Source organism: Monodelphis domestica, chromosome 1, assembly GCF_027887165.1.
Source record: "Monodelphis domestica isolate mMonDom1 chromosome 1, mMonDom1.pri, whole genome shotgun sequence".
Classification (NCBI taxonomy): Eukaryota; Metazoa; Chordata; class Mammalia; order Didelphimorphia; family Didelphidae; genus Monodelphis; species Monodelphis domestica.
In genome coordinates this window covers 468612778-468630277 of record NC_077227.1, presented here as the reverse complement: position 1 = coordinate 468630277, position 17500 = coordinate 468612778, and the positions used below count along the sequence as shown (strand labels likewise).

Here is a 17500-nt window from a genome sequence, read left to right as displayed (position 1 = left end):
CTCAGAAACTTTCTAGCTGTGTGACCCTGGGCAAGTTCCTCCCACCTTCCCCCCCACCTCCCCTCCCCCCATTGTCTATCCCTTACCACTCTTCTGCCTTGGAATCAATATAATGTATTGATTCTAAGATGGAAGGTAAGGTTTTTTTTTTTTTTTAAAGAACTAAGAATCCACAGATCACCACCTGAGAGAGATCCCAAAAGGGTAACTCCCAGGAATATTCCAGAGTCCTGATTCCAGAATGTCATGGAGAAAATATTACAAGCAGCCAAGAAATAAACAATTTAAATAATGTGAAGCAACAGGATAACACAAGCCTTAGAAGCTAAGACAAAGAGGAAGGCATGTGAACCTTACTTTCATCAGAAAAAGTTCATTGAGGAAATAAGGTACACAATCAATTGAGAATAAAAAACTACCTTACCCTCTAGGAAAACAGGAGGAGAAGGGGAATGGGACTGATAGAAAAGAGGGCAAATTGGGGGAGATGGAGGTCAGAAACTAAACAGGGGTAAGTAAATAGGCTGGAAAGTAATATATAGTAATAAAAATGGTACAAAATTTTTTCACAAGTCTCTTTAAAAAAAAAAAAAGGTTAATTTCTCCAATCCACATATAAGAATATGAGTCATTCCCCAATTCGTAAATGGTCAAAGGATATAAACAGGCAGTTCTCTAGCAAAGTAATTAAGGCTCTCATTAGTCATGCAAAAAATGCTCTAGATCATGTGATTAGTGAAATACAATTTAAAACAATTCTGAGATTCTACCCCACACTTTTCAGATTGGCTATTAGGATTGAAAAGAATGCAAATGAATTATTGGGGGAGCTGTGAACTGATTCGTTCAAGAGAGCCTATTTGGGCCTATGCCAAAAAGGTTATTAAAACAGTGTATATACCCTCTGATTCAGCAATACCATTGCTAGCTTTGTATTGCAAAGAGATTTTTAAAAATGAGTGGGGGGAGGACATATATGTACAAAAATATTTAAAACAGTTCTTTTTAGGAGGGAAAAGATTTGGAAAGTGAGGAGACAACCATTCTTTGGGGAATGGCTGAGTAAGTTATAGTATATGATTGTAATGGAATACTATTTTGCCATAAGAAATGATAAGCAGGTGGAGCTTAGAAAGAACTGGAAAGACCTACATGAATTGATACAGAATGAAATAAACAGAATCAGGAGAACATTGTACAGTGACAGGAATACTTTACAACAGGGGTCCCCAAACTTTTTACACAGGGGGCCAGTTTACTGTCCCTCAGACTATAAAAACCTAACCTTAACCCTAACTGGGCAGCAGTATACACAGTGTGGAATCCCCTCCCCCAGATCACCACTATCCATGCTGATGTCTTCCATTACATAGCCACATAATTGTTTGTGTGGCATCTCATTCTAAAGTGCCGTGTAAAGGATTATGTCACTGGAAGTAGAACTGTCCGTGAGTGATGCTGCACTTTGTGGTGCTGCCACATACAGTGCTCCTCTCACTGACCACCAATGAAGGAGGTGCCCCTACCAGAAGTATGGTGGGGGCTAGATACATGGCCTCAGGGAGCCAGTTTGGGGACCCCTGCTTTACAATGAACAACTGTGAATAGCAGCTATTCTCAGCAACACAATGATCTAAAATTCCCAAAGAACTCATTAATAAAAATGCCATCTACTTTCAGAGAGAAAAAAAAAACAACTTAGTCTGACTCCAGACCAAAGCAAACATTTTTTTCACTTTATTAATTTTTTCTATTAGCATTTCCTTCCACAAAAGGATTAATATTGGAAAAATATTTTACATGATTAAACATGTAAAATCCATATGAGATTGCTTACCATCTGAAAGGTGTAGCACAGTTGCACAGGAGGGAGAGAGGGAGAGAATTCAAGCCTCGGTATTTTTTGAAAAATGTTGGAAGCTGTTTTTACGTGCAATTATCAAATAAATTAAATTAAATTAAAAATAAGTAAAAGAAGCCTATCATTCTTCACTTTATTTCCTCCATGAATTTTTCTCTAGTGTAAGTGATATGTATCTTCTTTCACAATATGATTAACATGGAAATATGTATTGGATGATAATATCTGTACAATGTATATTACCTTCTGTCTTTGGGAGAGAGGGGGATGGGAGGAAGGGAGAGAACAAGAATTGAAAAACAGAAACTGATTTTTTAAAATTGTATTGATATGTAATCTGAAATAAAAACTAAAATAAAAAAGGAACTTTTTTCCAAAGGGACAGTTTGATCTATAGGCACTAGGACCAGAGCAGAGGCTCTGCTAACTAGCGATTTCTCTTCTCTCACACAGGCCCTTCCCTTCAGAAGAGACCACAGAGAATGATGATGATGTGTATCGGAGCTTGGAGGAATTGGCTGAGTAAGTAACTGGAAATGGGAAAAAAAGAAAATAAATTGGAGCAGGAGAAAAGTTTAACTTTTTTGTTTCCTGAAGTATCATTGTCAAACTCACTGCAGAATTTCCTCCTTCAATGATCTTTCCTTGAGATTTTGGGCTATTGCAATTGCCCCCACTTTCCCATTGAAGAGCCCTGGGAGACATAAATTCTAATAGATCTCATTTTATGGGCTTCTCAATGGAGGGTGATTTGAAGCCAAGGCCGTAGGGACAACTTTCTTTACATTAAATTCCCCTCTAAATACCAGTAGGTTACATAGAATCTCTTTAGTAATTGAAATAGGAATTGGCCTAAGTCCCTCACCTTTGCAGGTTATGCAGTAACTAGAAGTGATCATCCAGATGGGGACTGAGCTTCCTGGAGGCCAGAAGTCTGAAACTTCTTACAGACCTTTTCCTAAATGAGAGAATCCTGGAATATTAAATACAAATTTAAGCAAAGTCAGGTTTTTCTGATGTTTTATGGCTTGTGTGAAATATCAACGATGTCAGCTAGCTCTTTCCCAACTTGTGCCTGCTCAATTCTGTACAGAAGGTAGTCATGGCTTGGCTCCTTGGGTACCATCAAGCTCTTCTGGGGAAATATAAAGATGAAAAAAACAAACAAACAACCCACGGTCCTTGGCCTTTGCAGTCCTTCATTATGGAAACTAATGGATTGAGGAATAGCTATAATATAGGGCCAGACCTGAAGGTAAGAGGACCTGGGTTCAAATCTGCCTCAGATACTTCCTAGCAGTATGATTCTGGGCAAATCACTTAATCCCAAGTGCCTACCCCTAACCATTCTCTTGCCTTAGAATTTATAGTTAATATCAGCTCTAAGACAGAAGATACGTGTCTTGAGATAAGAAGATAAAAAAAAATAATTAATGGGTAGAAAAATTATGCTTAAAACGACCTCAAGCCATTTAGCCCAGTTCCTTCCATCTTACCATTGAAGAAATCGAGTTTCAAAAATGAGAAATTACCTACCTCAGGTCACAAAGATAATAAAATAGGAGATCAGGGATTCTAAACCCAATTCTGCTGAATACTAAGACTTTTTCATTTTACCACAATGCCTTTCAGGGATTATATAGCAAATGACTCTGGACCTCAGTTTTACCATCTGTAAAATGGATAGAATAAAAAGAATATTTTTTAAACCCTTACTTTCCATCTTAGAATCAATACTGTGTATTGGTTCCAAGGCAGAAGAGCTTATTTTAGTGATTCCTTAAACCTTATGCAATGGGGGTTTGGTGACTTGCGCAGGGTAACCCAGATAGGAAGTGTCTGAGGCCAGATTTGAACTGAGGACCTCACATCTCTGGACCTGGCTCTCAATCCACTGAGCCATCTAGCTTTTCCTGCCAAGAATCACTTAAGTTCCCTGGATTCTTTTGTAGGTCTTAATTTTTATGATGTGTTTTTACTTGATTTGTTTTAGTCCTTTATTTTACAAAATGAATAAACCCTATGAGACAGAGATGATAAAGAAAAAATCATTCCCTTATTCCAAAAAACGATACCAGGGATATAAGGTAATTTTTAGCCATGTGGCAAAATTAATTTATGCTTCCTATAGTTTGAAAAGTGGTGGCTGCATCAGGATAGATCATGGTTCTCCCTCTCCATCATTGTGCCAACTGTCACCCAAAGAGCTGCCATGTTGGCACAGATATGTTGGGGATGTTGATTAAGAAGGAAAATGGACAGCTTCCCTTTCTCCTTGAGGTTCCCTTTCTGATCTTATATAGAATTCCTGCCTCAAATGTCTAATGTGGAGATTGTATCTAAATCTCAGCCTCTTGGATTTGGTTGTTCCTCAGAAACCCTGGTCTTGGACTCACCTTGATTTTTTGCTTACACATGCTTTCTTCCCAACTTTGATCCTTCTCCTCTGCCCTGAGTGGAGACTATTCTCCAACTTGGGAGTTTTCCCACTCTCCTCCATGTATTTACTTAGTTTTAGATAGGATTCTGATAGTTACTGGCAAAGCCTAGACTAGTGTAAATGTATGTATATATATCTATCTATATCTATATCTATATCTATATCTATATCTATATCTATATCTATATCTATCTATCTATCTATCTATATATATTTATTGCTTGAGTCCTCATTCAGAAATCTTTTCTCACATTTAATGCATAAGAAAGTTTATTACATTGGAATAAAATCCTGTCCTTGGAGTCAGGAAGATCTTAATTCACATTTTTACCTCGACATTTATGCTTTATGACCTTAGGAAATTTGCTTCCCCATTTTGGGCCTCCATTTCCTCATTTGTAAAAATGAGGGGTTTGGACTTATTGGTCTTTAAGGACTCTTTCACTGATGGATCAACTCTATGAACCTGGAAGAACTGAGTAGATATGATATGAAGGGCTTTGTAGATCTGACAAAAAGCACTGGGGAGAGACTAAAAAGGATCATGATAGGCCCTAAGAGAGACTCTGGAAATCCTGGAAAAAAAATGATTTTGTCTCATTCTTCACACCTGGTTCTTGAGACTCATGCTATGCCTTAACCCAGCCATTCGTTGGATGCCTCTTTATTCTTATATTGGACAGTGACTGCAATCTCGCTGGAGCTGTTGGTCAGCTCTTTTCCTCCTCAGTCAATAATATGGCATCATTGTTGGAAAATCTTTAAAAAATTTATCTGTCTCTGGTCTGTGTTTATCAATGATGCTGTTGGGCCAGGTCCCCTTTGAGCCCTCTCTCTGTAGCATCTCCCACACAAGAAGTTCAGCAAAAATGTAAATTACTACCAGATGAGGAACGTTAGTCATCCCAAACATTGTACTGGGTCCTGGGGAGCAGTTCTTGGCTAGTACCTATAGCACGAGTCCTCCCCATTGAGTTGCTTTTGAGAAGCGAAGCTCTCTAACTTCTGAAGGATTTGAAGCTCACCTTACTGGGATGTATTCAAGCTGTGTATTTTGGAGACCTTGCCCAAAGTGGAGAAAGACAGGCATTTTCTTATTTTGGACACCATCTAGGAAATTTGCCAAGTTATCTTCTTGGTCCTTCCCCCTTGTTCCCCTCAGTACCCAAGTACAGGGTCAATTTCCTGCTTGCCCAGGGATGTCAAGTACAACTGCTTTCCCCTCACTCCCCATGATGGAAATTATATGTGGGATGCTAATGGCCTTGGCTTCCTGCTCTTCTCCTTCTCTCCCAAACTTAACCTCTCTCTATGTTCCCTGAACTTCACCTTCTTTCCCATTCCTAGCCAGAACTAAATGCCCATAATCCTTGTGTTTTCTAATCCTGTCTGAGGGTTCCTAGTTGGGAAGGAGACTGCTTTCTGTATGCTTATTTTAGTGATTCCTTAAACCCTAGAACCATCATATATCACAGTTAAGGACTGAAAATCTGTACCCTTCCTTGTGTAGATTGGGCAAATAAGGCCAAGTAAAGTCTCTTTTCTTAGGGCCTCTAAGTAAGTAGTAGTACAACGAAGGCTAGAACCAAGTATTCTTTCTTTTACTCTAGAAAGGATACTGTTAGCTGCTACTCTAGCTTGATAGAGGTAAATCATAAAATGTCAAATCTTTTTTTTTTTTTAACCCTTACCTTCATCTTAGAATCCATACTAAGTATTGGCTCCAAGGCAGAAGAGTGGTAAGGGTTAGGCAATGGGGGTTAAGTTACTTGCCCAGGATCACACAGCTAGAAAGTGTCTGGGGCCAGATTTGAACCTAGGATCTCCCTTCTCTAGGCCTGACTCTCAATCCACTGAGCTACCCAGCTGCCTCCAGAATGTCAAATCTTGAGGAGGTTTTTCCAATAAAGGCAGTAAGGTGCAGTGAACAGAGCTCAAAATTTAGAAGCAGAACTCTTGGGTTCAAATTCTGATTATTTAAACTAGTAAATCCCATGTACCATCTTGGACGTCACTTTTCTCCAGGACTGTTTCCTGATCTGTAAGAGAATGGGGAATAGAATCCCCTCCCAGGTATGAATCCTATGATTTACTATGGACATAGACTATTCACATGGAGAAGAGACTTTTTGACAAAGAATGTCAGAACCAAGAGACCATTTAGTCCTCCCATTCATAGGCAACTTCCATGCCAAAAAAAAGTTTTATTTTTTAATTATATTATTATAAAATTTTAAAAAATATGTTGCTTCAACCTTCCTATCTCTCCATTTACTTTTTTTAACCCTTACTTTCTGCCTTAGTAACAACAGAAGGGCAACAACTAGTCAAATAGGGTCAAGCAACTTGACCAGGGTCACACAGGAAGTATATGAAGCCAGATTTGAACTCGGGTCCTTCTAACTATATGCTTGATACTCTATCCACTGTGATACCTTGCTGACCCTTCATTTACTTTTCAGACCCTTGTGATTTGGCTTCCAGTTCCATAATTCACATGAAACAGTTCTTTCCAAAATTATTGAGATGTGTTAGTTGTGAAATTATATTCCTCATTCTTCTTGATTTCTCTGTACTATTTCATACCATTCATCACTATCATTCCCTATGTCTTCTCTCCTTCCACGGTTTTATGGCACAGCATTTTCTTGTCTTTTCCCCTACCTATGCCTACTGTTTCTCTGGAAGAAAGAGCCTTTTTTTTTTGTTTATTTTCTCTGTCCTACTTCCTATGCATTTGTATTATCCAAGGCTAGGCTCTTGGTCCCTCCTTTCTTTCTCTTCTCATGCCTTTTATCCTCATTGTAAAGGCAATTTTAGGGTTGTGACTCAAATCTAAATTAATTTTGGTCTCCAGAGGAAATTCCAAATAAAGTACCCAAGTCAGTTAGAAATTTATGGTGACTTTAATTAATATAGGGGGAGGGAATTAAGGAGAAGAGAGAGAAGAAGGGTATAGGATTTCTCCCACCTGGCCTGTGCCAGAGGAAGTTCAAAGACCTCCTCCACGAGGTCTCTGAAGAAGACTAGAGGCTTTCTAAGAGGATAATGTTTGCAAGGTAAAGGAGAAAGGAATCAGTCTAAACTCAGAGAGCTCAGTTAAGATGCCTCATCTGAATTAGGCTACTCAGCTTCTCCCAGTATAGTATAAAGGAAAACTCACCATCAAACTTGACAATAGCTGCCGCTATGCCAAGATACCAAAATGTTCAGCACGCTGCCAGCCAGAGCCACCTCTCCGCGGAAAGAGACTGGAGAGAGGAAGTGACGTGAAATATATAGACCGTTCTTTACATCACTTCCTGCATCTCACATATACCAATGGTAGCTTAAGCTTGACTTAGGATAGCCCAGGGGTCTGTCAGTTGTTTCTGATTTGCCATTTGCTAGCATGTGTCTGTCATAGGCCGTCCTCCTCAATACTTAATCCCTAAGTAGGGGTGTAGACATTCCTCTTGTTAGACTAAGCAGGGTGGAGTAAATCTAAAATTCACATCGTCCTGGATCTTAAAAAATTAAAACTCTTTATAATTTGACTAAAACCTACCTTCCCAGGCCTAGGACATATGCCTTTCCTTCATTCATTCTACATTCCAATCCAATTGGTCTTCTTCCCCCAAAATGACATCCCCTCGATGTCATCTCCAGACCTTTGTATAGCTTGTGTTCTCCACGTATGGAGTACAATCACTTCTCACCCTCACCTCATCAATCCCTGATTCCCCAACAACCCTCTGAACTATAATCTCAAACATAAAGTCTGTCTGGATCCCCTTCCCCAATTACTAGTACCCGTCCTTTTTATAAAAATTTCTTCCCATCTCTTTTGCATTTAATTTTCTTTGTGCATGTTATTTACTCCAAAAGAATAAGAAGTCTTTGAAGGCAGGGCCACTCCTTTTTTTTTTTGTCTTTATATGGTGCCTAACACAGTAGATACTTAATAAAATCCTATTGAGTGAATGAAAACTGAGGTGGACCTAAGATGAGCTAGCCATCCCCTCTCTTGTTTTCCATCCATGTCTTCTTCCCATGCCTGCAACAAGGAGCAATATCTTAGTCAGCTGAATGTGGTATAACTGACTAGGTTAATGTTGAAGCCCTCCTCAGAAATGACAGTGCCCAGGGACCTCCCAGACTCTTGACTCTGATATCTTAAAATAATAAATTATTAATACTGAGGATTGCTGCTCATGTTGTGTGTTTGGAGTAATCCCCAAGGCTATGTCTGGATCTGTGTGCTTCCAGCCCATCTTAGTTTGTTGTGACAGTGCTTGAGAATGTGTGTGGTGTGTGTTTGTGTGAACCCAAGTGTGTAAATGATCTTGAATCAAAACATAAAAGGTAAATCCATCTCGTATGGAAAAACTGTTCTGGGATACATGTGACTTTTGAGCAGTTAAATATATTATTCCACAACATAAATAGTAAGGCTTCTTAATCCAATGAGTTCCTTATGACTGTGGCTACTGCTAAAGTAAATCATAAATTATAGGGCAGATAAATGAATTAGGATGCCTAACTTGTAGTTTAGTCACAGTGGCTCAAATTGAATAGATCTCTGGTTTTTTTTTCCCCCTTTTCTTGGAGGTGACATTGCATATCATCTGTGAACTTCAATTTAATAATTAAATATCATACCAGTTTTTGTAAAAATTAGTTTTTTAATCAGTCCTCTTTATCTAAATAGTTTTTTTGCTAAGAGGGCATTTGGCTGGTTGTGGATTTACAGACCTACACTAACAATGGCTTTGGCCTCAAGCCAAGCAAAGTATTGGCCACTGTTATTTCCAGCAAAGCATGCTGTCTCTGTCCATTGTACTCAGGCTCAGATGATGGGCCTGAACCACTATTATCATCTGGCATTTTGAAAGCATCTCTCATCCAGATGGATCCCCAGGCACCCTACGGATAGTTTGATGATAGTCAAATATCCCCTTCTCCAGTGAAACCACCTCTTTTTTCCTAGCAAACCAGTTGAGGTGACTGGTACCTTATCAAAGGGGACACACTCTGGAACAGCTGAATAGATTAGTGGATAAAGTCTAAAGCAAACAGAAACAAAAACTATCCCCCATCCCCCCCCCCCGAAACCCCCCCACCCCACCCCACCCCCCCCACCCCCCGTCATATTGAAGACTGGTGTGCGGCACTCTGTGGTTGGGTAGAAGGACTATGAAGGATATATGTTCTTCTAGGCAGGAAAGGACATTGAATAGAGTTATGAGTCTGCATCCTCTTTTCCCTTCCATTGTAAAGGGTGATGCTTTACTCACTTATGTAAGATCTGGGGTCTTACAGGAATTAGCATTGACCTTGGCTCTGACTATCTCTTACTGAATGGGCAAATTTCTAAATTTTTGCAGAAATACAAACATGCTTACATTTGCTCATAGGTACTAATCTAGACAAAATATTTTACCTCAAGAATTGACATTGATAAAAGAAGCATAAATAGTCATTATTAATTTGCCATTGTTTCTAGTTTAATAATGAACATTTTTATTAATAGCTTTTGTTTTTCCATGATCTCTAATTATCAGCCTAGTCTTCCCTGCTTCTCTTCCCAGAAAGTCATCCCTCTTAATTGAATAAAAAAGGGAAAAAAGACAGAAGTATAGCAAAACTAGCAATACTTTGAAAAAATCTTCTGTTGTATGTAACATTCCATCCCCATAGTTCCCCCACCTCTATAAAGAGAGGGAGGAAAATACTTTCTAGTATTTCTTCTTTCTGGCTAAGGTAGGCCATTAATTTTTCAAAGGATTCAGTTTTGATTGTTTAGTGTTTACTTTTTTCATTTATAATCTTATAGGAATTGACATCTTATTTTCCCTGTTTATTTCAATTTAATGAATTCACCTTTCTTCTATGTATCTCTGCAGTCAGCATAAAATAATGATAATAGCAGTTATTTACTTTTTTAAAACCCTTCCTTTCTGTTTTAGCAGTAAGAGCTAGGCAATTGGGGTTAAATAACTTGCATAGGGCCATACAGCTAGGAAGCATCTGAGGCCAGATTTGAACCAAGGATCTTCTGTCTCTAGGCCTAGAGCCACCTAGCTATCCCAATAATAGTATTTCTTTAGAGCACTTGAAGATCTGCAAAATTTTTTACCAATATTTCATTCTATCCTCATAATGTATTGTTATCCTCATTTGTAAAATGAGGAAACTAAGGTTTAGGGAGGTTAAGTAACTTTTCCAAGGCCCCTGAGTCTCTACAGTTAGATTTGAACTTGAGTCTTCCCGATTCCAGGTTCACCATTCATTCTATCCACTGCTCGACTTAGTTGCCTTTTTCTTAAAATAGAGGAATATTGCATTACATCCACATAACTGATAGGTACTTTGTTTCCAGTTTTTTTTTTATTATAAAAACAGAAATATTGCTATAAGTATTTTGGTATATATGGAGCCTTTCTCTTAACCATTGACCTCCTTGAGCTAGAGTCCTCACAGTAGGCTCTCCAATTCAAAGGAAATGAACATTTTAATTGCAATTTCCTTAAATTGCTCTCTAGAATGGCTGAGCCAGTTTTAATTTAATCTTTTGTGGAGATGTGGCAAAAAACAATACAAATCCTTCTTTCCTACAAATCTGGTATTCTGTGGAGCCTGGATGTTGAGACCAAATCAGGATTAGTTTTGTCTCTACTCACCTGCCAGAGTATTCCCCTCTGGTGTCTCTGCTCTTTGTCATGGATTTTTCTCACCAGACATTGATCCAAGATGTGCCAAAAGTAGACACCCTGAATGAGTGGCTCTTGCCACCAGCCCAGACTCACTCTGACCTCACTTAGCATCTGGAATTGGATGTTTATAGGCTGATTTCCTCTTTGCTCAATTCCTGGGGCTGTTTCTTGAAAATTGTGGTTTGTTTGATGTTCTCACATTCTAATAACCTGGAGGAGGAGACAATGGCATGTGGCCCCTTGCTTGGGAGGAGGGTGCCCTCAGACACTCTTTATCTGCCATAGCATGTCCAGGATCACCTGGAGGCTTCTACCTCATGATATTTGAGGATCAGCAGCAATCTGAATAGATCTGGAGTATGTGTGTATGTGCCCTGTTCTGAATTGAACTACAAACTACAGCCTCATTTTGCAATGTTTGCTCCCTGGTTTATTTGGAATGACTAGCTAGCCATCTCATCTATCCGCTGTCATCCCTCTCTACTCTCCAGGAGAAATGTTCCTTTTTTCTTCATACCCTGGGATCTTAACTGCCCTTGATGAAACATTATCAATTAAAACAGTATTTCAAGGTGAGGTGCCCTGCCGTAGAGAAGACACATTCAGGGGAGAGGCAATCAGAGCATTTCTGGAATCTGGTTGGGACTCCATTCATCAGGGGAAGAGAGAAGAGTGACTTGTTTGAGTTTCAGAGTCCACTAGGTCACTGAGGGAGTTCCACCCTTCCCTGCTTTAACCCTTCTCTGCCACTCAGGTTTTAGCAGGACTAAAGTGGTCATAGGTCCAAAGCCATTGTGGGCAGTAAGTTAACACAACATTGAAGGAATTTGGATGAAAAGGTGGGGAGTATTGACCTGAAAATGAGATTCCACCTCTGTTGTTTTGTTGTTGTTGTTGTTGATGTGACCTTGGGAAAATACTTGAACCTTTCTGAGCCTCAGTTTCTTTCTCTGTACAATAAGAGAGTTGAACCAGATGGTCTTTGAGATCTCTTTAGCTCTCTGGCATCCAGGCTCGGTGCTGGTGCCATGACATTGCCAAGGAAGAACTTGGAATGAAGTCAGATAACTGAAGGAAGAATTAGTCTTCTGGTTCCTGCATTGATGGCTTAAACCTTGAATTTTTTTTTTCATTTTCAAAGTGGAACTCTGCGTCTCTTAAGTGTTTTCCCATCAAGGCCTTGAATACAGAGGTTCCACACCATACCCGTAGACAGGAAACAGGGAGTATCAACTCTTCTGGAAAATGGACTCTGGGAGGGGAATAGATATCCTTCCAGCATTTCTGGAAGGTTTGGGGGAGTAAAAAATCTGCAAATTCTTTATAGAATTTCTCAATTTTTTCATTCCTTGCAAAGATGTGGATACAGAAGCTACAGATTTTTTTTGTGATAGTTGCTTCTCTTTTGTTCAGCTTGGTACAGGAAGATGAGAAAACCAAGAGTTCCCAAAATGATGTTTATTCTGTTTTGGAGATGTGAAGATGAAAAACAATAGATCCTGTCTCCTGAAATTTTCTGATGGAATGGGGGAGTTAGCATGTAGTGACATAACCTATGACATAATGTTAACTCATAGGATCACAAAGTTAGAAGAAAGGAAGGGGACAGCAAAGTGGCTCAGTGGATTGAGACCCAAGACTAAGGATGGGAGGTCCTAGGTTCAAGTCTGGCCTCAGATACTTCCCAGCTGTGTGAGCCTGGGCAAGTCACTTAACCTCCTTGCCTAGCTCTGTTACAAGGGAATCACTTTAAAAGACTGATATATATTAATTTAAGGTCGCCAAAGAATTCAGCTATGTAATTCCTAAATGAAAACTCAAGTTTGCAGTCAATCTTTTATGGAGTTTAATTACAATAGGAGGAAGAAAGGAATTAGAGATAGAGAGAGAGAAAAAGGGAGAGAAAGGAATAGGGCTTAAATACCCCTTTTGTTTAGGCTGGGCCAAAAGGCCCAAGCCCTTAGATAGCTGGGGCAAAGAAAGGAGATCAGTCCCTATTACTCATGTGACCAAAATGGAGAAACAGCCTCAGAGGCCCCCACCTTCAGCTTCCTTCAGAGCAAGCTTCTCAGAGTACACTGCCACCACACCGATCAACTCCTCAACCCCCCTCGAGTCTTCAGACCCCCCTCATCTTTAAGGAAAACCCTCCAAGTTGCTTTCCCTCAGTTCTCACATCTACCAATCACTGTCCATCAATTTCCCTGTGCCAATGGAGGCTCTAGCTTAACCCAGGACCGCCCAGAGGCTTTGCACATGTCTGTTGAAGGTCATATTTTCAAATGATTAAATCTTTGCTCCTTTGCTACAGCCCTTTCTAAATCCTGTTAACCTGAGTAGGGTAGAGATTGGAATAATTAAATTTTGATCTAGGCTGCAGCCCTTACTCAATCCTGTTAGGACTGAATAGGGTGGAGATTGATTCCAAGTATCTCCATTGTATCAATTCTAAAATCAATCATGACTCAAAGAAATTCCTGTTCTATGCTTAAGCATAGGTCAAAGTCCTTTCCATTGTTCAGCAAAAGGTTTCTGTCCTAAAGTAATCTTAAGAAGGGAAGAGAAGGAACCTCCCATGCCAATGGGGTTCCCATTCCAATAGACTATCAGTAAGAAATTTTCCAAGTATGAAATATCCCAATGTTGAAATTTCCAACTTTTATAAGTCTAAGGAATTTTGAGGTTTACAGCTCTTATCACTCGTTTCCCTTGGAACCAATATATAGTATTGATTCTAAGACAGAAATTGAGGGTTTAAAAAAATTAAAAAGGAGGGGAAGATGTGAGAGCATAGATTTGGAGTTGGATGAAGCCTTAAAAGTCATTGAGTTTAGATAAAACAACTGAGGCCACAGACTGAATATCTATGAGATAGCCTAGTTCTAGTTGAACAGCTCTGGTTGTTAAAATACCTATCCCTTGCCAGAGTGGTTAAGTAATTTACCTTGGGTCACACAGCAAGTGTCTGAAATAGGATTTGAGGGCAGACATCCTTAACTCCAAATCCAAAACTTTGTCCAATCCATGCTCCTGTTGTACGATAATAAGAATGTAATAAATATAGAAAAGAACTTTGTACAAAGTGTTATAAGATATGAGAACAAGGAGAAGTTACTTTAATCTGGGAGGTCTACGGGCGCTCAGGATATAGTTATTCCTAAGGTGGACCCTCAAAGATGAGAAGGATCTCAGCAGAGATTTAGAGGCTGGTATCTTCTAGACAGTAGCTGGAGTGAAGCTAGTATTCCATTGTCTGCCATATAGTGCCCATTAAAGGAGAGTTTTGAAAGATAGGTTAGGACCAGATTGTGGAAGGACTAATAAGTTTATAATTTCACAGAGTTATCGTGAAGCTCAAAGTAGTTTGCAAACCTATAAGGCCCTATATAGATGCCAGTTATTATAATTGTTGTTGTTATTTTTATTTAGTGGGCACTGGGGAGTAATTAAAGCTTCTTGAGCAGCAGAGCAACATGATCAAAGGTGTACTTTAAGAAGATTATTTTGTTAGTTGGGTGAAATGCTTTAGTGAAAATGGAGACTGAAGACAAAACATTTTTATCTACAAACATTCTTTTGCACATAAAAACTAAAGTTCTTTTTCTTGTCTATTGCAGAGTTTCTATTAATGTCCCACAAAAGACCAAAAACTTCATTAACATCATAGTCAGCAAGCATTAAATGCCTGTTACCTGACATGCTGACACGAGCAGAGGCATACATGCTCTAGTGTGTGCACCTGAAAAGCTTTGGAGTTAGGTGTCTCTGTAAATCTAGAGCAAGATCTAGAGAGGGAGGTCCTACATTCAAATCTGGCATCAGACACTTTCTAGCTGTGTGACTCTGGACAAGTCACTTAACCCCACTTGCCTAGCCCTTATTGCTCATCTGCCTTGGAACCATTACTTAGTCTTCATTCTAAGACAGAAGATAAAAAAATAAAAAATAAAAAGTTTTAAATAAAAAACTTTGCTAAATGAAGAATGTTTATAATGTATTAGACTTAGGGCTTTGGAGTCTGTCCTTGAATTAAAATTCTTATTCCCCCAAATATATTGTATTTAATGTTTGGCTGCAAATAGCTCCATGCTGGACATAATACAGGGAACAGAAAGGAAGGCATAATGCCTACAAGGCTGGAGATTGTGCCATAGTAACTGCACGGCAAGAAGTCCATTAACTCACCTAAACATTATTAGGTACCCGCTGTCTATGTTCAGTGCTGTGTTGGCCACAACCTTTCTAATCCATCCAGGGAGAGAGGGGAAACAGAACTGAACAAGACACAAATGAGAAGAGGTAAGACTGAGGGTCTGAGGATTAGCAGGATCCTGGTAGAAGAAAGAGCACAGAATCTTAGGCTTTTAAGGGACTTCAGGAGTCACTGAGGGCAATCTGAACCTAAAGAGGAAGCCCTTCTGTCACATCTGCAATGATTGATCACCTAGTCTCAGATACCTCTGGGAGGGGGAACTCACCACCTCATGAGACAGTTCGTTTTACTTAAAGTGCTCTAGTTGTCACATCTTCCCCTCTCTATCCTCACCTCAAGCTGAGATCCACATATATAATTTCTACCTAAGGGTCTTCATTCCATCTTCTTGATTCAAGTAGAACAGCCCTAATCTGTCTTCCATGTGATGGCACTCCAGATGCTTAAAGGGAGTGATCCTATTCTACTTGAACCTTCTTTTCCAAGCTAAACATCCACAGTCACTTTAACAGTTCTTATGTAATAAGAAACATGGGCTGGATAGCCAGGGAACATTGCATAGGACCTAAGCTGAGCCACGAAGGAGAGAAGATTCAGGAGAACTGCAGAAAAAGGGCATAAACAAAATTTCTGTAGTGGGAATACACAAAAGATAGTGAGGAACATGGAACTGTGGGTTACAGCTGGAGGGATTTTCAAGACCTTCCAGACCAGAGGCATCGAATACTCAAACTGCTCTGTACTGGCAACAGTCTAAAAGAAACAAAAAAATAACTAATGATTGAAATTCTCAAGAGGCAGTATTTCTTAATTTTAAAATTTATTGATTGATCTGTCCAGATATCCCAATCTGGTCAAGTGATTCTGTCCATAATCAAGATTCCAACCCCCTTTTCCAGGTACCTAAAGTACAATTTTGGGAGCTCCTTTATTTGCCTCCTCCCTTGAACATCCAAAGACACCTCTAATTGGTAAATATCTAATTAGGAGGTGGTGCATCAAACTCTCAACCCTACTTCATACCGACAGGTGATAGCTGACATGCATATAGTAAAAGAATCTTTGTAAAACCTTCTTGCCAATCAGATTTTGTGAAAGGAGCACATTCTTTTTTTCCCCTAGTAACAAATTTATATATAAGTTTTCCAAGGTGACTTGATTCATGTTGTCTCCCTTTCCACTTCTGGAGCTGACAACCAATTCCACTGGGTTTTACATGTATTATCATTCAATCCTTATTTCCATAGTCTTCATTTTTGCAATAATCTTTTAAAAACCAGAACCCCACATCCAATACCCATATAAACAAGTGATTCTTCTGCATTTCTATTCCCATAGTTTCTTTTCCAGATGAGGATAGCATTCTTTCTCCTAAGTCTCTCAGAATTGTTCTGGATCATTATAGTACCATTAGTAGCAAAATCTATCATTCCCCCCCCCCCAAATCTATCATATTTGATCATTCCACAATGTTTCAGTTACTGTGTATAATGTTCTTCTGGTTCTGCTTATTTCACTCTGAATCAGTTCATGGAAGTCTCTACAGTTCTTCAAGAAATCCATCAAGTCATCATTCCTTATAGCACAATAGTATTCCATCACCATCATATACCACAATTTGTCTAGCCATTCTCCAATTGAGGGACATCCCTAGTTTCCAATTTTTTGCCACCACGAAAAGCATAACTATAAATATTTTTGTACAAACTGGTCTATCCCCCTTTTAAAAAAATCTCTTTGGGATACAGACCTAGTAGTGGTGTTAATCACATTCCTAAGAACAAATATAATGCAAAAATCTGTAGGCTGGATGGTGTCTGAGGTCCAAGATTTCAACTCAGTAATTCTCTCTAATATATAGGGATTAAGACCTTTCTACTCCAAAGCCCTGATATAATGTTTAATACAGCATATAAAAATAATTTCTCACAAAACAGGAGGACATAGATAATGTTAAAATGTTTTTCTAAGTCAATATGCAGCTCATGGGGCCCCTGATATATTGTTTAGTGGCTTTTGTTTTTAAGTGAGGTTGTTGGTTTTATTTATTTATTTTTAATCTTTACCTTCTGTCTCAGAATTGATACTAAGTATTGGTTCCAAGGCAGAAGAGTAGTAAGGGTTAGGGAACTGGGGTTGAGTGGCTTTCCTAGGATCACATAGTTAGGAAGTATCTGAGTCTAGATTTGAATCCAGGACCTCCTGTCTCTGGGCCTGTCCCTGAATGGGCTGCCAAGCCACCTAGCTTGGGAGCAAACTATGTGAATTTGATATCACTGATCTAGACCAAC

At 39.2% G+C, this 17500-nt stretch overlaps 1 protein-coding gene across 5 annotated transcripts in view; it reads left to right on the top strand.

Moving 5' to 3' along the window:
• VAV2 (vav guanine nucleotide exchange factor 2) overlaps positions 1-17500 on the top strand; it is a 460307-nt gene that overhangs the window by 312788 nt on the left and 130019 nt on the right. For all 5 annotated transcript variants that reach the window (XM_056812667.1, XM_056812665.1, XM_056812666.1 and 2 more), the window contains one exon: positions 2315-2383. In XM_056812667.1, coding sequence (XP_056668645.1) covers positions 2315-2383 — 69 coding nt within the window. The remainder of the gene's footprint in view (positions 1-2314; positions 2384-17500) is intronic.